Below are 18,792 nucleotides of genomic sequence, written 5' to 3'. Positions count from 1 at the left end.
GAAGAAGAAGAAGAAGAGAAGAGAAGAAGAAGAAGAAGAAGAAGAAGAAGAAGAAGAAGAAGAAGAAGAAGAAGAAGAAGAGAAGAAGAAGAAGAAGAAGAAGAAGAAGAAGAAGAAGAGAAGAAGAAGAAGAAGAAGAGAAGAGAAGAAGAAGAAGAAGAAGAAGAGAAGAAGAAGAAGAAGAAGAAGAAGAAGAAGAAGAAGAAGAAGAAGAAAGTGGGTGCCTTTCCTCTATCTCCCCGCACATTTCCAAGTCACCGCAGCTGTTGGGCGTGGGCGATCTCCGCACATTTCCAAAGTCACCGCAGCTGTTGGGCGTGGGCGAGCTGGAGGGGCGCCGCAGCTGGGGTGACCGGGCCCGGGGGTGGGTGGGAGGGGTTGCTGGGTGCCAAGTAGCTGGAGGGGCGCGGAGCAGACCGCAGAGGCGCGCGGCGGGGCCGAGGGAGGGAGGCCGGGAGGGAGGCGCCCGGTCGGCGCGGGTGCGGCCGGCCGGGAGGGCGCGGCCCGCTGCCATTGGCCGGTGCGCCGAGGGGCGTGGGGGGCCGCGGGGGTCTGGCGAGCTGGGGGGCCCCGCCGCCCTCCAGTCCCCGCCGCCGTCGCCAGAGCCCGAGTCGCACGCTGCGCAGAGCCGGCCGCGCCATGAGGGAGATCGTGCACATCCAGGCGGGCCAGTGTGGAAACCAGATCGGCACCAAGGTGGGCCGGGCGTGCCCGCGAGACCCCTTGCTGCCCCCCAAGTCCGAGCCACCCGGGGGGCCCAAATATCCCTCCTCTCCTGTTTGGAGAGTCCCGGCTAAAGGGCAGAGGCGCGCCTTGGAATTCGCGCCTGCGGGCCGGGGCGGGCACTGGGGCGCGGGGCGCATTTGGGGCGCCCCGGGCTCCGTGGGGTTCTGACCCGCTCCTCCTGCTCGCCCCAGTTCTGGGAAGTGATCAGCGACGAGCACGGCATCGACCCGGCCGGAGGCTACGTGGGGGAGTCGGCGCTGCAGCTGGAGAGAATCAACGTCTACTACAATGAGTCGTCGTGTGAGTAGCTGGAGCGATCCCCGACGCGGGGCGACCCGCCCGGACACCCCACTCCCGAGGCCAGCCTTCCTCTTCCTCGACGAGCCCCGGTCCCCGGACGCCCGACTCCTCCCTCGCCCGCTCCCCTTCCCACCCCGGGGCGGGAAATCCGCCCTGGGTTGATTTTTCCAACAGCTGCTTCAGGCCGCTCCCTGGTCTTAAGTTCTTGAACCCCGACCATCTGCCCGCCACTCCATTTGAAAATCTTTCTCTCAGTGGAGGGACTTAGTCAAAACAAAACAAAAAAAAATTTTTTTTTTGGCAACACACTCACTCCCTTGGGTGGCGATGGTTCTGGTCAGCCCTCCAGTTTCTGTCTAGAAGAGTTTCTACCCTAGTTTCTTTTCCTCTAGAGTTTCTACCCTGGAGTTTCGGGTTCACTGGTGGACTCTGAAAAAGTTGCAGGCTGTGGTTTATCCATGTCTGGGATTAATATTAATTACTCCTGCTTGTGCGTCTGCTAGTATATGCAGCTTAAATATATATATATATATATATATATATATATATATATATATATATATATATATATTTGGGTAGCAGTTTTTATTGCCCCTCACAAAACAACTGCAGCCAAAACCAAAACCATAAAAACAAAACTGACATTGCATACTCTGGTTTCTCTTCAGATCGCATAAATCTTTCGCCTTTTACTAAAGATTTCCGTGGAGAGGAACAATTCTGAGTCGTAACCAATTTTTTGAGGCCTTGCTTCGGTAAGGCTACTAAAAAAAAAAAAAACTGACATTGCGAGACATTGAATGTGGAGACCCTTTCTTAAAACCTGCCGTCGCCCCAGATTTAGTCCCTCTTAGTTCTTTAGAATCGCTTGTCCCTTGACCGTGTGAGAAAGCAGTAGAGACCACCCATCAGTGGATTTTATCACACAGCAGCTATGCCAGAAAGTCTGGAACTGCGGGTCCTGGAAGACAAGCTTCCTGGAGAGTTTTATTTACTGCAAGTTGAATCTGCACATAGCAGGACAGGAGTATTGGGGCCTTTCCCATGTTCAGTCTCATGCAGCTCATCCTCACTTGGAACAGTTTCTTGCCCCTCTGGCAGGGTAGACTGCAAACAAACAAAAATTGCTCCACCACACTCCAGACAAGACAGGGACGTTTGTGAAGGAGCAGAAAAAATCACAGCCTCATTGCAGTTTGCCCAGCACATAATGCTGATTGTCACGGAGCTAAAAAATGTAGAACTTCCCAGCAGGAAGAGGTCTCAGAGTGAGCTGGAAAATGCAGTTACAGGAAGTCAGGAGACTTGCTTTCTCATCCTGCCTTTGCTGGCACTTCCTGTGCACTGCAAACGGGGGCTGCAACAATTATGGTGAAAGGGGATTCTCTAAGGCCCCTCCAGTTTTTGTGATTTTGAGAAGACCACTGGACCTGCCCCCAACCCCTAAGCCCTATGGTTCCAATTCTTAATAATGGTTATGGAAAGTCCATTATTCTGTTTTTGTGAGTTTTTGTTTTTGAGCCACACCTGGTGATGCTTAGGATTACACCTGGCTCTACATTCAAGAGTTAATTCCCGGTGGTACTTGGGGGACCATGTAAGATGCTGGTAATCAAACCCTGGCTGGCTGTATGCAAGACTACTGTACCACCCACTGTACTACTGCTCTGGCCCTAAGTCCATTATTCTAAAAGCTGATGGTAACCTTGGTGTGTGGCCTGTGTTCTCTTGCAGCTCAGAAATATGTGCCCAGGGCAGCCCTCGTGGACCTGGAGCCAGGCACTATGGACAGTGTGCGCTCAGGGCCTTTTGGCCAACTCTTCCGGCCAGACAACTTCATTTTCGGTAGGTTCCATCTTCTCTGCTCCCTTCTCACTCCTTTGCAAACATCTAACTCATGTAGTACGAAAGTAAAAATATTACATTGCAGGGCTAGAGATATAGTATGTGGCTGTCCTCGGTTAGATCCTCAACAACCCAGGTACTGCCAGGAATAATTCCTGAGTGCCGAGCCAGAAGTAAATCCCTGAGTACCACTGCATGTGGGCCCTCCCCAAAAAATAAATCAACATTATCTAGAAGGGCTTAGAATGGACAAAAGCAGGTCCTGCTTTGTCAGAGGACCAGATATCCTGTGGAATTCCTACTTTTTCTTGAGGCTGGTAACCCTGTATTACTAAATGAAATCCTTTCCCTGATCATAAATGAATTTTGAAATTAGACATGAGGGAGGGCCAGAATAATAACACAAGTGGATAGGGCATTTACCTTGCATGAGGCCAACCTGGGTTTGATCTCCAGCATCCCATATGGTTCCCTGAGCACCATCAGGAATGACCTCTGAGTGCAGAGCCAAAAGTAACCCCTGAGCACTGCCAGGTAAAAAAAATATTAGTATGGTGATGGTGATGTGGTTCAAGAGGCAGAATCCATGATCTGCACACGTGAGGTCCAAGGTCTAATCCTATGCACCTCATGAGAAGCCTTTTCCCAGCCCAGCATGGCCAGGTATGGCCCTGAGTCTCTAAATAACACAATAGCAAAGCACAAACTAAATAATCACTTCTTTCTGCCCCTCTTAGTAAAGTCACTTGGTTTATACTTGTTCTCTTGTCTTTTGGTTTATGGGCCACACTTGACAATGCTTAGAGGTTATTCCTGGCTCTGTACTCAGGAATTACTTTTGGTAGTGCTCAGGAGACCATATAGAATGCCAAGGACCGAACCTGGGTCGATTGTGTGCAAGGCAAGCAAGCGCCCTATCTGCTGTGCTATTGCTCTGGCCCTGATCCTTATTTATTACCATCTGGGCTTGATTACCTGTTTTGAATTCCTGTGTAGTCAACTACTTTTGTTTTCTGGGAAGGGGAGTTGGGACCACACCTTGCTGTGGTTAGGGCTTAGTCCTGATTATGCTCAGAAATGGCAGTCCTGGCTCAGTTTGGGAGACCAAATGTGGTGCCAATCTTGACCACATGCAATACAAGGGCATATTATTAAAAAAATAAAGAGTCCCAACTCAAAACAAAACATTAAAACAAGGGCACTTTGGTGATGAAGTGCAGTAACTGTAACAAGATAACTAAATTCTGGAACTCTGTCTCTGTAGCCCTGTTTTAGTCATCTAGTCATCTTTGAATATCGCTGTTAAATCTTCACTTGTTTAAGAGTGCCTACAATTTCTTTGTGGGATATTTTGTTTGGGGGCCACACCCCACATTGCTCAGGAGTTACTCCTGGCTTTGTAGTCAGGAGTTATTCCTGATGGTCTTAGGTTGACCAAATGGGATTCCAAAGATTGAACCCTGGTTGGCCTCATTCAAGACCTCACCTATGTACTATCATTTCAATCCCTCTACAGTTTTTTATTCCACTCTTCACAGAGCCAAAATTGACCACATGCAAGGCAAGTTACCCTATACTATCTCTCTGGCCCCAAAGAGTCAGAATAAAGTTTTTCATGTGATAAAAATTAGTTTCCATGTCCCATAGATGGTGACCTGTCAAAAGGATGACCCAGTAAGTCACTCACAAAGAATTTAATGATTCTGCCCTCTGCCCTGTTCCTGTGACAGCCTACACGAACCAGAGGAAGAAGAGAGATTCTGATAACTTGTTCCAGTGTTTTGTCACCTTTGCTACTTCACATAGACCAGGACGAAGTTAGCTGTTGTTCCTTTTCTCATTTCTAAAAACCTAAATTTGTGATAGATGCCAAAGTTTTTTGATAAAATTCAGTTTGTAGATAATGAAACAATAAAAACACTTCTACGTGAGGTGGACTAGAAAGAGTTCCAGAGCAACATCAAGCTTTATTAGTCTAGTCCTATATTAAACCTTACCCCAACAACAGTCCAACACCAGCCAGCAATAACAAGAGTCCTCCTCTTTAAGTAAGACCCTAATTTTGATTGGTTGGCTGAGTCTATAAAACCTCCCCCTGGGAATATATATGAACTTGAAGTAATATAAGAACATTGATGAAGGGCACTTTGATGATGTACAGTAACTACATCAGCATCTTAAACATTAGGCTAGAGCCATAGTACAGTGGGCTGGGTGCTTGCCTTGCACATGGCCTATCTGGTTCTATCCTCAGCATCCCATAAGGTCCCCCAGGAGAGCCAGAAGTGATTCATCAGTGCAGAGCCAGGAGTTACCTCTGAACACTGCCAGGTGTGGCCCCAAATTCTAAATAAATAAATAAAATGGAGGGCAGAATTTAGCATCACAGTAATTACCCCTCAGCGACTTTCTAGCTCACAATTCTAGGCCTGGCAACTTAAAGCAAACCATTTTTGTTCCATTTTCAGACATATGTAGAGTGGCTTAAGAGAAACACTGAGGCACCGGGGAGATAATATAGTGGGTAAAGTGGTCCCCAGCACACTTATGGTCCCCAGGGGTGATCCCTGAGTACAGAGCCAAGAATAAGTCCTGAATATTGTAGGACAATATTCTCCAAAAAAAGAAAGAGACTGACTTGAGTTAGTGTTTGGCTTTAAAAGTGAATGTCACTTACACTTGTGCTTTTCTGTACAAGAGCAGAAAGTTGGACTTTGAGGCTTTCTCCATCATCAGGAAGCAGGAGTTAAGGCAGGGTGCTGAGAAACTGAGAGCTGCTGCCAGAGCCTCACTGCTGAAGGCCAAAGAGCTGGCGCCCATGTTCCACAAGTTTCAGCGCTGATTAATGCAATGACTTTCATTGCAGGTTGTCCAACTCATGACCCCAAATATTTAACCAGAAATGGTTGGTTGCTATGAGACAGAGGCAAAATATTTTAGGAGTCACCAGCTTCCCTTTTTTTGTGAGAAGCAGAGGGGAAGCTCAGGGCTAATCGCTAATTCGTGTTCTGGAAGGTTGAGGGGTTGAGGGGAACAGGTGTGGGCTGCAGGCAGGTCAGGATCAGAATCTGCATCTGGCTAGCTGCAGGCAGGTCAGGCTAGAGTTTGATTTGCTGTGTTTGCTTCTTACCACCATTTACATTCACTCACTGTTGGTTACAACAAAGTAAAATAATTCCTAGCTACTGTTAATGACACGCACAGTCTTTACTTCCTGGGATGGTTCCCTCCTTCCCTCCCTCCCTCCCTCCCTCCCTCCCTCATTTCTTTCTTCCTCCCTCCCTCCCTCCCTCCTTTCTTTCTTTCTTCCTTCCTTCCTCCTTCCTTCCTTCCTTCCATCCTTCCTTCCTTCCTTCCTTCCTTCCTTCTTTCCTTCCTTCCTTCCTTCCTTCCTTCCTTCTTCCCTTCCTTCCTTCCTTCCTTCCTTCCTTCCTTCCTTCCTTCCTTCCTTCCTTCCTTCCTTCCTTCTTCCCTTCCTTCCTCCCTTCCTTCCTTCCTACTTTCCTTCCTCTCACCTTCCCTTTATTATGGCCTCCTCCAGTGTTTCTCAGCCAACCAAGTTGACAGGTAAGTACTAGGGGTGATGTTGGGGGCTGCAGTGGGCTGCATTTGGGGCCTCTCAGAGCTATGCCCAGCAGTGCTTTGGACACTATGTGCCAGGATCTAAACAGGTGGGGTGCTTGAACCCTATCCCCTGTTCTCTTTCCTTGGCACAGGGTGTAATGGTCAGACTCATTCTGAACTTTATCCTTCCAGAGCCACTGGGGTGGCCTGGCCTGGCTGGACCAGATGGGGCAATGGGAGGGGTGGTGGTGGGAGGGGTCAAAAGTTAGAAAGACAGTGATTATTTTGAAACTGCCAGCTAGGATGTCTCTGTTCATGAGTTTTCCAACAAGGAATGAAAGGACAGATGTGACCAGAACCCCAGTATCCACAGTCACATGTGTCTTAGAGAAAAGCCCCTTGTGGTGGCTGTGATTATATCTGGGTGCTATGGAACAGGGCAGGTGGGGTAAGTGGCTGGGATGGCCCTGCTCAGGTGAGGCTTAGATAGTGTCAGACCTACTGCTGCTGCTGCTGCAGAACAAGGGTAGGGATCAGGATGGCCTATTGGGGTAGCATTTGAGAGGGTTTAGAAACATTACTATTTGATAAATAATAGCAATGTATTGTGTTTCCATCACAAAATTAGAGTGTGAGAAATGGATCCCTTCTACTCATCACCCCTGAGACTATAATCCCTGGGGTCACATGTGCTGCAAATGGTAGAGGTGTATCCTTTGACCTTTTTCTAAAATTATTTTTATTTTTTGGTTTTTGGGTCACATCCGGAAGCACTCAGGGTTTACTCTTGGCTCTGCACTCAAGTCGCTCCTGGCAGGCTCAGGGCACCATATGGGATGCCAGGATTCAAACCGGGTTCCGTCCTATATTGGCCCAATGCAAGGCAAATGCCTTACCACTGTGCTATTGCTCTGGCCCCTCCTTTGATCTTTTTCTCTCTGTCCATCAACACATGCTCTCTCTCTCTCTCTCTCTCTCTCTCTCTCTCTCTCTCTCTCTCTCTCTCTCTCTCTCTCTCTCTCTCACACACACACACACACACACACACACACACACACACACAGAGTTCATTTTGTTTTTGGAATGAATACCTATATAGATATAGGTATCTATCAATATATAGATATAGGTACATATATCCATATATACAAGTATATACATCTATATTACATATATAGGTTTATATCTGCCTATATATAGATATAGATATATTGATATATCTTTCTCTAAATTTACTTCTGGGACCAGAAAGAAAGCACAATGGGTAAGGTATGAGCTTTGCATGTAACTGGTCTGGGTTTGATTCCTGGAACTACATGTGTTCCCTGAGCATCACCAGGAGTGATCTTAGAAAGCAGCTGAACATAAAAGTTCAGGGCTGGAATGATAACACTTGCCTTGCACATGCCAACCTGGCTCGATCCTTGGCATTCTCATATGGTCTGCTGAGCCTGCCAGGAATAATTTTCTGAGCATAGAGCCAGGAATAACCCTTGAGCTGCAGGGTGTGGCTCCCCACAAAAAAAGGTACAGCAATTTTGCACATGGTTGAAATGGGGTTTGATTCCAAGCACCTCAGATGGCACCCCTGAGCCCACTGAATAATTCCATAGTGCAGTCAAGAATGGGCTTTTGGCACTGCTGCATGTGGCCCCAAAAAGGCGATACATATATATGTATATATTATATATTTATATATATTATATATATTTATATATATTTTTTCCTTATAGGCATGTTTCCACATTAAAATTTTTTCTTTAAATCATAGTTTGTTTGGGGGAGGGGAATAGGGACTGTGCTTGGACTGTACCCAACAGTGCTCCTGCTTCTGTACTCTGTACTTAGGAGTGACACTGGCAGTGCTCAGGGAATTATGAGGTGTCAGGGTTCCTTATCTTAATATTAATTACAAAACACTCCTCAAAGAGCAGTTGCCTAAATGTCATTTTTGCATGTGGTGGTCAAGACTTACTCATGAATCTGCACTCAGGGGTCACTCCTGAAAAGATTTGGGGGACCACTGGGGATGCTAGGGATCAAACCTGAATTGGTCACATGCAAGGCAAGCGCTTCCCTGCTGTACTATTGCTCTGGCTTGTGTGTTTTTTATATAGGGGCCCTCTTCTGGTCATGCTTGGCCCAGGCATGTGATGCTCCTACCTATGTTGGTGGCCACCAAGGCTACACTTGGTGGGGCTGAAGGACTCATACAGTACAGTACTAGGAGTCTCAAGCCTTTCTTAGAACACACTCATGACCAAGAGCTGCTTCTGGTACTGCCCTGATGACACTTTGCTTCTTTTCTGGGTTCTGCTCTGCTCCAGGACAAACCGGTGCGGGAAACAACTGGGCGAAAGGCCACTACACTGAGGGTGCAGAGCTAGTGGACTCGGTGCTGGATGTAGTGAGGAAGGAGTGCGAGCACTGTGACTGTCTGCAGGGCTTCCAGCTCACCCACTCACTGGGTGGGGGCACTGGCTCGGGCATGGGCACACTGCTCATCAGCAAGATCCGCGAGGAGTACCCCGACCGCATCATGAACACCTTCAGTGTCATGCCATCACCCAAGGTGTCAGACACAGTGGTGGAGCCATACAATGCCACCCTGTCCGTGCACCAGCTGGTGGAGAACACAGACGAGACCTACTGCATTGACAATGAGGCGCTATATGACATCTGCTTCCGCACCCTCAAACTGACCACCCCCACCTATGGTGACCTCAACCACCTGGTGTCTGCTACCATGAGCGGTGTCACCACCTCCCTGCGCTTCCCTGGCCAGCTCAATGCTGACCTGCGCAAGCTGGCTGTGAACATGGTCCCTTTCCCCCGCCTGCACTTCTTCATGCCCGGCTTTGCTCCGCTGACAGCCAGAGGAAGCCAGCAGTACCGGGCCCTTACGGTGCCAGAACTGACCCAGCAGATGTTCGATGCCAAGAACATGATGGCGGCCTGTGACCCACGCCATGGGCGCTACCTGACTGTGGCCACAGTCTTCCGGGGCCCCATGTCCATGAAGGAGGTGGATGAGCAGATGCTGGCCATCCAGAACAAGAACAGCAGCTACTTTGTGGAGTGGATCCCCAACAATGTCAAGGTGGCTGTCTGTGACATCCCTCCTCGGGGCCTCAAGATGGCCTCAACCTTCATTGGCAACAGCACAGCCATCCAGGAGCTGTTCAAGCGCATCTCGGAGCAGTTTTCTGCCATGTTTCGAAGGAAGGCCTTCCTGCACTGGTTTACCGGCGAGGGCATGGATGAGATGGAGTTCACCGAGGCTGAGAGCAACATGAACGACTTGGTGTCCGAGTATCAGCAGTATCAAGAAGCTACGGCCAACGATGGGGAGGAAGCTTTTGAGGATGATGAGGAGGAGATCAACGAGTAGCCAAGGTGCTTGTCTCAGGTGCAGATGTTCTTTGGTTGATGTGAATGATAACTCTAGTGGCTGCACAGCACACTGGTTTCAGTGGGCCCCTAGGGTCCTTCCATGCAATTAAATTGAATTATGTGGAATTAAGAAAGTACCTCAGAATAACAGGTAATTGGAAGGCTCACCCAATCAAGATTTTGTACTGGAGAACTAGAAAGACCTCATGAGTTCATCAAAAGCAATATCAGCCTCACCTATTTATCTTCTCAGCCAGATTTGAGAGTTGGTTTGAGAGTTACAAAGTTTTTCATCTTTTGCTAAGAAACCAGAAGCTGTGCAGTGCTGCCATATACTGAATAAGCAATACTGAACTTGGAAGCAATCTACTCATAATAAAAACACTAAAACTCTTCCTTGGCCTTTTTTCCCCTTAGTTTCTACTTCCATGGTAGATGTTTCTTTGCCGTCATATGCTTACTGGGGTCCTTCATATTCCTAAAGTGAGATGGTCTTGCCTCTTAACTCATAGGAATGGGTTTTCTGGAATTAAAGGTACTAATAGGTGGGATCTAGATTTCTCCCAATCATAAAAATCAAGCATGCAAGGCCAGAAAGACAGTACAGGGGTTAAGCCACTTGCCTTATATGTGGCTGAATCTGGTTGAATCCTGGTACTGCCCAAGTCCCATCCTGCCAAGAATGATCCTCGAGCACTGAAGGGTGTCTCAAAAACAAGACTAGAGCCCTTCATCCCCATGAGCAAATACCACTGTAACCTCCCACAGAATCTTGCTTGGATGGCTCACATCCTGGGCTGCCCAGATCCACCTAGCCTTTCTTAGCGAGTCAGCTAATATTTGCAGGAAATGACACAGAAAACAGGCAGGGAGCCAGAGGAAAACTGGTGGGTGGGGGAAGGACAGGATTGGCAATGAGACCTGCTTTGCCCCCTTTCTAGAATGCTGCATGGCCACAGCAGCCTGATCTGAATGAAAGCAAAGGGCTCTCTTCTGTCCAAGTTGGGGTTTCTCTAAGCAGCTATAAAGTGTCCCAAGGCCTAGACAGGTCTCCACTGACCACCTCCTTACAGACTACTGAGGCAAGGAAAGCTGGATCATGAGTCTGCAGGAAGCCAGACAGAGCTGAAGCCCGAGTGGGTCTCCCTGTGCTTTTACTAGGGTGTTGGTAGAGTCCTAAGCTGTTTCAGGTTAGGGGGTGGGCCCAGAATAGAGCCCATCCATCAGAGCTACCTAAATCAGAGAACCATAGCACATTTGAAACACCATCAAATAAAAGTACTGACATAAAAGTACAGCAAGTAGGGCACAAAACCCACAAAAACATGTTTAAAAATAAAAATGCAGAAATGGACACTAAAGCATTGGAAGCTTTAGTATATGTGCTCTACCCAACAACCAGAGCCAGAGCCATATTCTATCAGGTAGGGTGTTTGCCTTGCATACAGCCAACCCAGATTCAATCCGACAACCCAAGCACTAATAGGATTAATTCCGGAGTGCAGAACCAAGAGTAATCTCTGAGCATCGCTGTGTGCCTCCCCCACCCCACCCCACAGAGAAACCTAACAGGGCAATAATGGGCTTTTCTGAAACTACATGCTCTCATTTCCAAGAAATGAAATTCTTAGAACAAGGATAGGTCAAGATTCAGAACCTGCAGTGTCAGCAGCTCAGGGCAGGACAGGCATCTAGTCTCATGTCACTGCCCTCCCAATGTCTTGTCAGCCCAGGCACTGACATGGGGCCTCTCAGAACCTTCCAGACCCTGGTGGCCTGACTGATCATGACCAGCCTGCACAAAGGATACACATTCGTGCTGTCAGCACTAATTCCCCATGTACTGATCCAGGATCAACATTCTCTTGCATCAGTCTCTCATTCCAAGACACACGGGTCTATGTGACTGTCATGGGAGCGGGGAGCGGATCAAAAACAGGACTGAAGCCTTCAAGGATTCTTCTCTAAGAAGTAAAAATGCATCACATATGGTCCCCTGAGCCCAGCAGGAGTGATTTCTGAGCTCAAAGCCAGGAGTAACCTCTGAGCACTGCAGTGTGTTTCCCAAAAACCAAATTAATAAATAAAAATGGTTGACTGTTTTCCACTGTTTTCAGCACTAAAGTACCCTAGCTCTAAAGGGGCTCTCTCTGTGTTCAGAAAGAAAAAGGTACAGTTTACACTTTATTTTTTGATGTAAAGAAGCCATATTTACACAATACATTCATATTTTTAAATATGTTACAGTTATCTGTAGAAAACCATCTCAACAGCAACGTGTCATCTAGATTCAATCTTTAAAATAGGAAGTAAAATAAAATCATTTTTATCAGGACTCCAATTTAATTTCACAGCCTTTCTGCAGAGAGAACTCGGGGAAATAGGAATGAAAGGAGGGCAAGGGAGGCCCACCTGTCCCGTCCATCCCTGACGACCCTCAAAGTGCCCAGTAGATGCCGGGCAGCCAATTCTCCAGATATGGAGCAACCATCCACTGGCATGCGTTCTTCCCTGGTCACCAGGCCTTCTGAGATGAAGGACTAGGACTTGTCTCACCCAACCACTTCAACTAGGTCAGCATCTGGCTGAGATCCCTTGGGCAGTGTTTTCACTCTCCTGGGAAAGCCCAGAGTTCAAACTGAAATCACACTATGACGACCCTCCTTGGATCTGGTTGGCAATTTTCTCTTCTGGTGTTTCTTCTTTTTCTTTTTCCCTCTCTTTATTCCAGTCCTTGAGGCCCTCAGGAAGTGAAGTGTCTTCGTCCAAGCTGCCAGTGCCTTCGACAAATTCTTCATAGGTGGATTTCTCGGCAAACGGTCGGGGTCCCAAAAGTTCCACCATATCATTCTTATCTAATACTTCCTTTTCTAATAGTAAAAGAGCAACCTGGAATATAAAAGAGTCCCATTAGAAAACCACCAATAATATTTATTTATAGCCAACCACAGACCAAAAAATTATTTAAGACCACTAAAAAACAAATACAAGGTAGTTACATAATTTTAGAGTAAAACAAATGTCCACCAAGAAAGGGCTACATACGATACATTTTGCTACATCTTTTTTTTTTCGGGGGGGGGGGGGGGTCTTTGGGCCACACAGTGGTCAGAGGTTACTCCTGGCTTTGTGCTTAGAAAACTCTTGGCAGGCTCGGGGACCATATGGGATACTGAAAATCGAACCCAGGGGCCCGGAGAGATAGCACAGCGGCGTTTGCCTTGCAAGCAGCCGATCCAGGACCTAAGGTGGTTGGTTTGAATCCCGGTGTCCCATATGGTCCCCCGTGCCTGCCAGGAGCTATTTCTGAGCAGACAGCCAGGAGTAACCCCTGAGCACTGCCGGGTGTGGCTCAAAAACTAAAAAAAAAAAAGAAAAAGAAAATTGAACCCAGGTCCGTCCTGGGTCAGCTGCACGCAAGGCAAACATCCTAGCACTGTGCTATTGCTTTGGCTTCGAGAATCCCTTTCTTGAAAATAATAAAGATTTGGGGCTAACCCCATGATGCTCAGAGCTTCCTCCTGGCTCTGCACATAGGAATTACTCTTGGTAGGTTCAGGGGGACACTGGGGATAGTGGGGATTGTTTGGGTCAGTATGTACAAGGAAATGCCATCTCTCTCTCTCCAGACACTAATGAATCCTTTCTATACCTCATTCATATTTGTTGAGAAAAAGACGGCTATACTTGGTTTTAAAGAGTGGTTAAGGGGTTGGGACCAGAGAGAGATAATATAATAGGTAGAGTGTATGCCTTGCATATATCAACCTGGTTCAATCCCTGGCACATCCCAAGTTGTTAGCATGCAAGGCGAAAGCCCTACTGCTGTGGTATCACTCCAGCACCCAATATGTATGTTTTTATGTGCTTATACACACTTTCAAAATTACTTTCTTTTTTTTTTTTTCGGTTTTTGGGCCATACCCGGCAGTGCTCAAGGGTTACTCCTGGCTGTCTGCTTAGAAATAGCTCCTGGCAGGCACGGGGGACCATATGGGACACCGGGATTTGAACCAACCACCTTTGGTCCTAGATCAGCTGCTTGCAAGGCAAACGCCGCTGTGCTATCTCTCCGGGCCCTCAAAATTACTTTCTAAAGTGATTTTGAAAGGCTACATCAGTAAAAGTGATGAAGGGGCCATATGGGAAGAGAAAGGAAATAGGGTTGAGTAAGAAAATATAAATCTTCAAACATTGAACAAGGGTAGCCACACAAATGAAGCCAAGAAGGCTAATATGAAAATAAGTATCTTAAAAAACTATTCATGTGTGTGACTGAACTGAAATTTGACGCTATACATCTAAGCCAGGTCCCTGGGCACAATGGGAAGGGGTAAAGACAGGGAGTTCGGTTACAGCATCTGCTCACCACAAGGAATCCAGTGCTTAAACAAATTCTTTTTTGTTTGTTTGTTTTGGCTTGTTTTCTCATCATACCCCCACATGCTTAGGGCTTACTTCTGGCTCTACACTCAGAATTAACTCCAGGCAGTGCTCAGGTGACCATATAGGCTGGTGGGATGAATCCAGGTTGGCTATGTGCAAGGTAAGGGCCCTACTCACTGGACTATCATTCTGGCTCCTAAATAAATTCAATGGTTGAAATCTGAATTAATTTCAGAAAACAGATGATTTCTGAGGCTATTCCCCAGAAATGTAACATTTAACATTTGCTTTGAAAAAATATTTCTAAAGACCAAATAAAAAAATGTTCTTTCCTCTTTTCCTAAATCTTTATTATAGAATATAATATAGAATATAATAAGTCTTTATTATAGAATATCATAACATTTATTATGAAATTCCACTAACTATGGAATACATACAAAGCAGAGAATCAGTAATCAACCATGTAACTTCCATCAATAAACATGACAACTCAGTGTTTTTCCCTTCTTTCTTTTTGTTTTTGTTTTTGTGTCATATCTGGAAGCACTCAGGAATTATTCCTGGCTCTGCACTCAAAAATCATTCTTGGCAGGTTTGGGGAGCCATATAGGATGCTGGGGATCTGAGTTGGGTTGTTCGCATGCAAGGCAAATGCCCTACACGATGTTACTATCGCTCCAGCCCCTGCTTTTTTATTGAGGTGCTGGAGACTGATCCTAAAAACTCCACCAGGCAAGGCAAGAGCTAGTCCCAATTTTTGTCCTGATCACTTTCTGGATTATTTTGAGAACACTCTCAGTGTCCCACCATTTTATTCATCTATGTTTACCTTTATCACAAGAGATAAAAGCCCTTTGTGTGTTAATTTTGACTTAAATTTTATCTGGGCACTAAGATTTAGTTTCAGGTTCCAACTCCAAACCCAGCAGTGGGTGTCACCCATTTTTTTTTAAACTTTATTTATTGACTAATTGATTGGTTTTTGGGCCACAGGGGGGCAGCGTTCAAGGGCCACACCTAGCTTTGTGCTCAGAAATCGCTTGAGAATCTGAACCAGGACCCTCCAGTGTCGGCCGGTAACTACCACTGTACTATCTCTCCGGCCTGACCCATGACATCATTACTCCTGCCCTCCATCTTCTTCCTTAGCAAGCTGTTTTACCCTTCATTTACTTACTGTAGTATATATCACTTGCTAAAAGTGCAGATTCTATGGTTTGATGTACATAGTTACCTCTACACCACCAAAATGTCCAAGAGCCCTGACCCTTATGTTCTCACCAGTCTGCATCCTCCTTCCTTGATGTTCTCATTTCTGTAATCCAGAGCCATGAGTTTGCTATTAATTTCTATCAATGATAAATGTAAAAAAAAAAAAAAAAAAAAAAAAAAGCCAGAGGACTGAAATGATAGTATAGCGGGAAGGGCATGAGCAGGGCATCTGCCTGGCTGAAAGCTGACCAGAGTTCTATCTCCAGCACCACAGAGGAAGGTTCCCTGAACACTGCCAAGGAGAGTATCTCAGTACAGATCCAAAAGTAAGCCCTGAGCACAGCTGGATGTAGGTACTCCAAACCATATACACACATACACTGTACACTCAAGTGATATATATGTGATCTGTATAGAAATAAAAAACTGGGGCTGGAGAGATAGCATGGAGGTAAAGCGTTTGCCTTTCATGCAAGAGGTCATCGGTTCGAATCCCAGCGTCCCATATGGTCCCCTGTGCCTGCCAGGAGCAATTTCTGAGCATGGAGCCAGGAGTAACCCCTGAGCACTGCCGGGTGTGACCAAAAAAAAACACAAAAAAAAAAAAAAAAAAGAAATAAAAAACTGAAGGAGGGGCCAGACCAATAACGCAGCGTAGGGCATTTGCCTTGCATGTGGCTAACCATGGACGGACCATCCCATATGGTCCCCCAAAGCCAGGCGCATAGCCAGGAGTAACCCCTGAATGTCACCAGTGTGGCCCAAAAACCAAAACAAACAAAAAAGCTGAAGGAATTCATTCTTAATTTTCTTTTCTTTTTTTGGGGGGACCCACACCCAGTGGCACTCGGGGTTACTCCTGGCAGGCTTGGAGGACCATATGGGATGCTGGGTATCGAATTCAGGTTCGTCCTGGGTCAGCTGCATGCCAGGCAAACACCCTACCTCTGTGCTATCTCTCCCGTCCCTCATCTCTTAATTTTCAATTTGTCTATTTACACAGCTGTGGGTAGCCACCTAACATTTCTTTAACCCAAGATAAAGAGTCATCTCCATATGCAAAAGTATTAGTAATTATGAATATATATCCTCTCCATGTTAAATTTTCAAAGCCCAATACATAATTTCCAGCGCATTTTCCATCAAGATCACCATGTTGACAGCACAGGCAACAGCCCAGGTGGGGTTAGAAAGTAAGGACAAGCCCTGAACACGCCCCCAAACAGGGAACATGGGCTGAATCCTGGTGCTGCTCCTGAGTAACTGCACCAGGGGAAATGGGTGACTCAGTTCCGTCAAGGATGTTTCCTCCCCTGTAAAATGGAGGCAGGAACACAGCTGCCTCACAGAACTGTAGGAGAGTGATGCCAACAATACCTGATTTACACACAAGATGCTGGCTGAACACTAGCAGGCCATCCTCCTAAAGCAAGGCCTTCAGCAAGGACCTTAGCCAAAGCCCAGTCACACAGATGAGGAAACTGAGGCCCACGGTCTGGAAGACATGGTCTTGGCAGTCACCTTTCCCCTTGCTGTTTTCCTTATCTCCGATACATAGTTCTGAGCTCCACAGGGGTCAAGATACCCTTTCTGCTGAATGCTTTCCTTCCACACTCACTTGTTGCCATTGTTGGTACACACACCATCTATGTGGGAGGGCAGATAACTGGTTGAACAGTACTAGTCCCTCTCCCAACTGTGGCATGGATTAGAACCTACGCACATTCTTGCCTCCCTGAGCTGCTCCTCTCCACTTGTCCCTGTACCAGGGCCTGCAGCTTTCATCCTCTGTCCTGAGCTGTATCTGCCACTAGAGGAAGACCTGGAGGCCACCGCAGGGCCAAGTTCTCCTGTGCGCTCTCCCATTTTTGCAGACTCCCCTTTGCTAATCTTTATCTCTGCCACCAATAGCACCAGCGCAGGACTGTGGGGATAAGCCTGCACCACCCTCTGGGCACATCCTGGTGTCTACTGCTCACACTGTTCCCAAGACTCTCACATTGTGGCCACTCGCCTTTGATCATGTTAAAGATGGTCAACGGTCTGATGGTCACTGAGGTATCCGACAACAAGGCTTGGGGGAAGACAAGGCCCAGCCACGAACACAAAACAGGACCCGCTCTTCTCCACAATTCTGTTTACCATGTCTCCACAGAGCAAATGCTCTGGTCTTGTCCCTAGTCGCTGGGAGTAGACAAGTCACTTCAGACTTCCAACTGCAGCCTGGGACAGCTCTGGCACAGCTAGGACAGGTTTTTTCCCTTGAAGCACTGCAGCTTTATGGCTGCCTGGGGGCACCCACACAATTCTTTCTCTACTACCCCATTTACCCTGTGAGATCCTATTAAGACACTCTCAAGCTCAGGTGTTGTAGCTCAGCACTACTGCACTGGTCTTCAGTTTCCAGCACCACAAAGAATAAATCAATAAAAATGTTTCAGTTCTGGGCCCGGAGAGATAGCACAGCAGTGTTTGCCTTGCAAGCAGCCGATCCAGGACCAAAGATGGTTGGTTTGAATCCCAGTGTCCCGTATGGTCCCCCGTGCCTGCCAAGAGCTATTTCTGAGCAGACAGCCAAGAGTAACCCCTGAGCACCGCCGGGTGTGGCCCAAAAACCAAAAAAAAAAAAAAAAAAAGTTTCAGTTCTATTTTTCCTAAGTGTGAAATGGCCACAGACCTGGAAGAAAATATTCAGATGTGATGCAAATTCTGAGTAACTCCAGTACATTAAAACTGGATCCATCCCTTCTGCAGGCAAGAGAAACGAAGTAGAACAAAGGAAACCATGCACTGGTTTCTTTATGGGTGCAAATAATCAGGGAAAGGGCATCTTAATGGGGAAAGGCCTCTTCAGTCCCTCACTCTATCCCTGTGACTGCCTGTTAATGTTATTCCAGAGTGAAAAATAATCAGTCCCACATGTACCCTTAAATGAGGTCACCTGGAAACATACTTGGTGGAGGAAAATGCTGAATTAACTACTTCTTTTGTAGGTATTAATAAACTTTATTTTCATGGCTCAGCAGTGGAATCAAAGGCCTCAGGCCCTCACTCAGCAACTGAGCCCACCGCCCTGGCGCCAAGTCCAAGCATCTTTAAAAATACAATTACACTACTTAGAGCCCAGATGGCACCCAAGTTTACCTACCATCTTACAGAGGTAGCACCCAGAAACCTGAGAGTGAGTACAGTGAGTGCAGAGACCTATGAATAAATCGAGGGGCTCCCATACTTACCTGGCCCACTGCCTACCATCCCACATCACTCAGCACACCCCTGGAATTTTACCTTCAGCTTTTAAGAAAGCTCACTTTTAAATAAGGCTTTTTCAGTTCTGCAACAGGATCTAGCACTGTGTCCCCT

General features: G+C 46.8%; 2 protein-coding genes and 1 non-coding gene across 4 annotated transcripts in view; 2 read left to right on the top strand and 1 right to left on the bottom strand.

Annotated features, from left to right (window-relative positions):
- Nucleotides 1-600: 600 nt before the first annotated feature.
- Nucleotides 601-9,979, top strand: TUBB6 (tubulin beta 6 class V). Its single transcript, XM_049770138.1, has 4 exons — nt 601-696; nt 918-1,026; nt 2,761-2,871; nt 8,763-9,979. The coding sequence occupies exons 1-4, from the start codon at nt 640-642 to the stop codon at nt 9,824-9,826; spliced, it is 1,341 nt and encodes a 446-aa protein (XP_049626095.1). The 5' UTR covers nt 601-639; the 3' UTR covers nt 9,827-9,979.
- Nucleotides 1,675-1,789, top strand: LOC126005499 (U5 spliceosomal RNA). The gene has a single exon (XR_007494553.1). It is a non-coding gene; the product is annotated as a U5 spliceosomal RNA (small nuclear RNA).
- A 2,020-nt stretch (nt 9,980-11,999) lies between the features above and the next one.
- Nucleotides 12,000-18,792, bottom strand: part of AFG3L2 (AFG3 like matrix AAA peptidase subunit 2) — a 35,549-nt gene continuing 28,756 nt past the window's right edge. For both annotated transcript variants that reach the window (XM_049770031.1, XM_049770032.1), the window contains exon 17: nt 12,000-12,717. In XM_049770031.1, the coding sequence (XP_049625988.1) occupies nt 12,478-12,717 (240 nt within the window). In that variant the 3' untranslated portion in view covers nt 12,000-12,477. The remainder of the gene's footprint in view (nt 12,718-18,792) is intronic.

The sequence above is a fragment of the Suncus etruscus genome, chromosome 3, assembly GCF_024139225.1.
Source record: "Suncus etruscus isolate mSunEtr1 chromosome 3, mSunEtr1.pri.cur, whole genome shotgun sequence".
NCBI lineage: Eukaryota > Metazoa > Chordata > Mammalia > Eulipotyphla > Soricidae > Suncus > Suncus etruscus.
This window is presented reverse-complemented; position numbering and strand designations above follow the sequence as displayed.

Bases quoted from the DNA above. Each gene is read 5' to 3' on its own strand.
- TUBB6 (XM_049770138.1), top strand. From the start codon at position 640: ATGAGGGAGATCGTGCACATCCAGGCGGGCCAGTGTGGAAACCAGATC. The intron at 697-917 runs GTGGGCCGGGCG...TGCTCGCCCCAG, and splicing joins GAAACCAGATCGGCACCAAG to TTCTGGGAAGTGATCAGCGA. The intron at 2,872-8,762 runs GTAGGTTCCATC...GCTCTGCTCCAG, and splicing joins GCCAGACAACTTCATTTTCG to GACAAACCGGTGCGGGAAAC.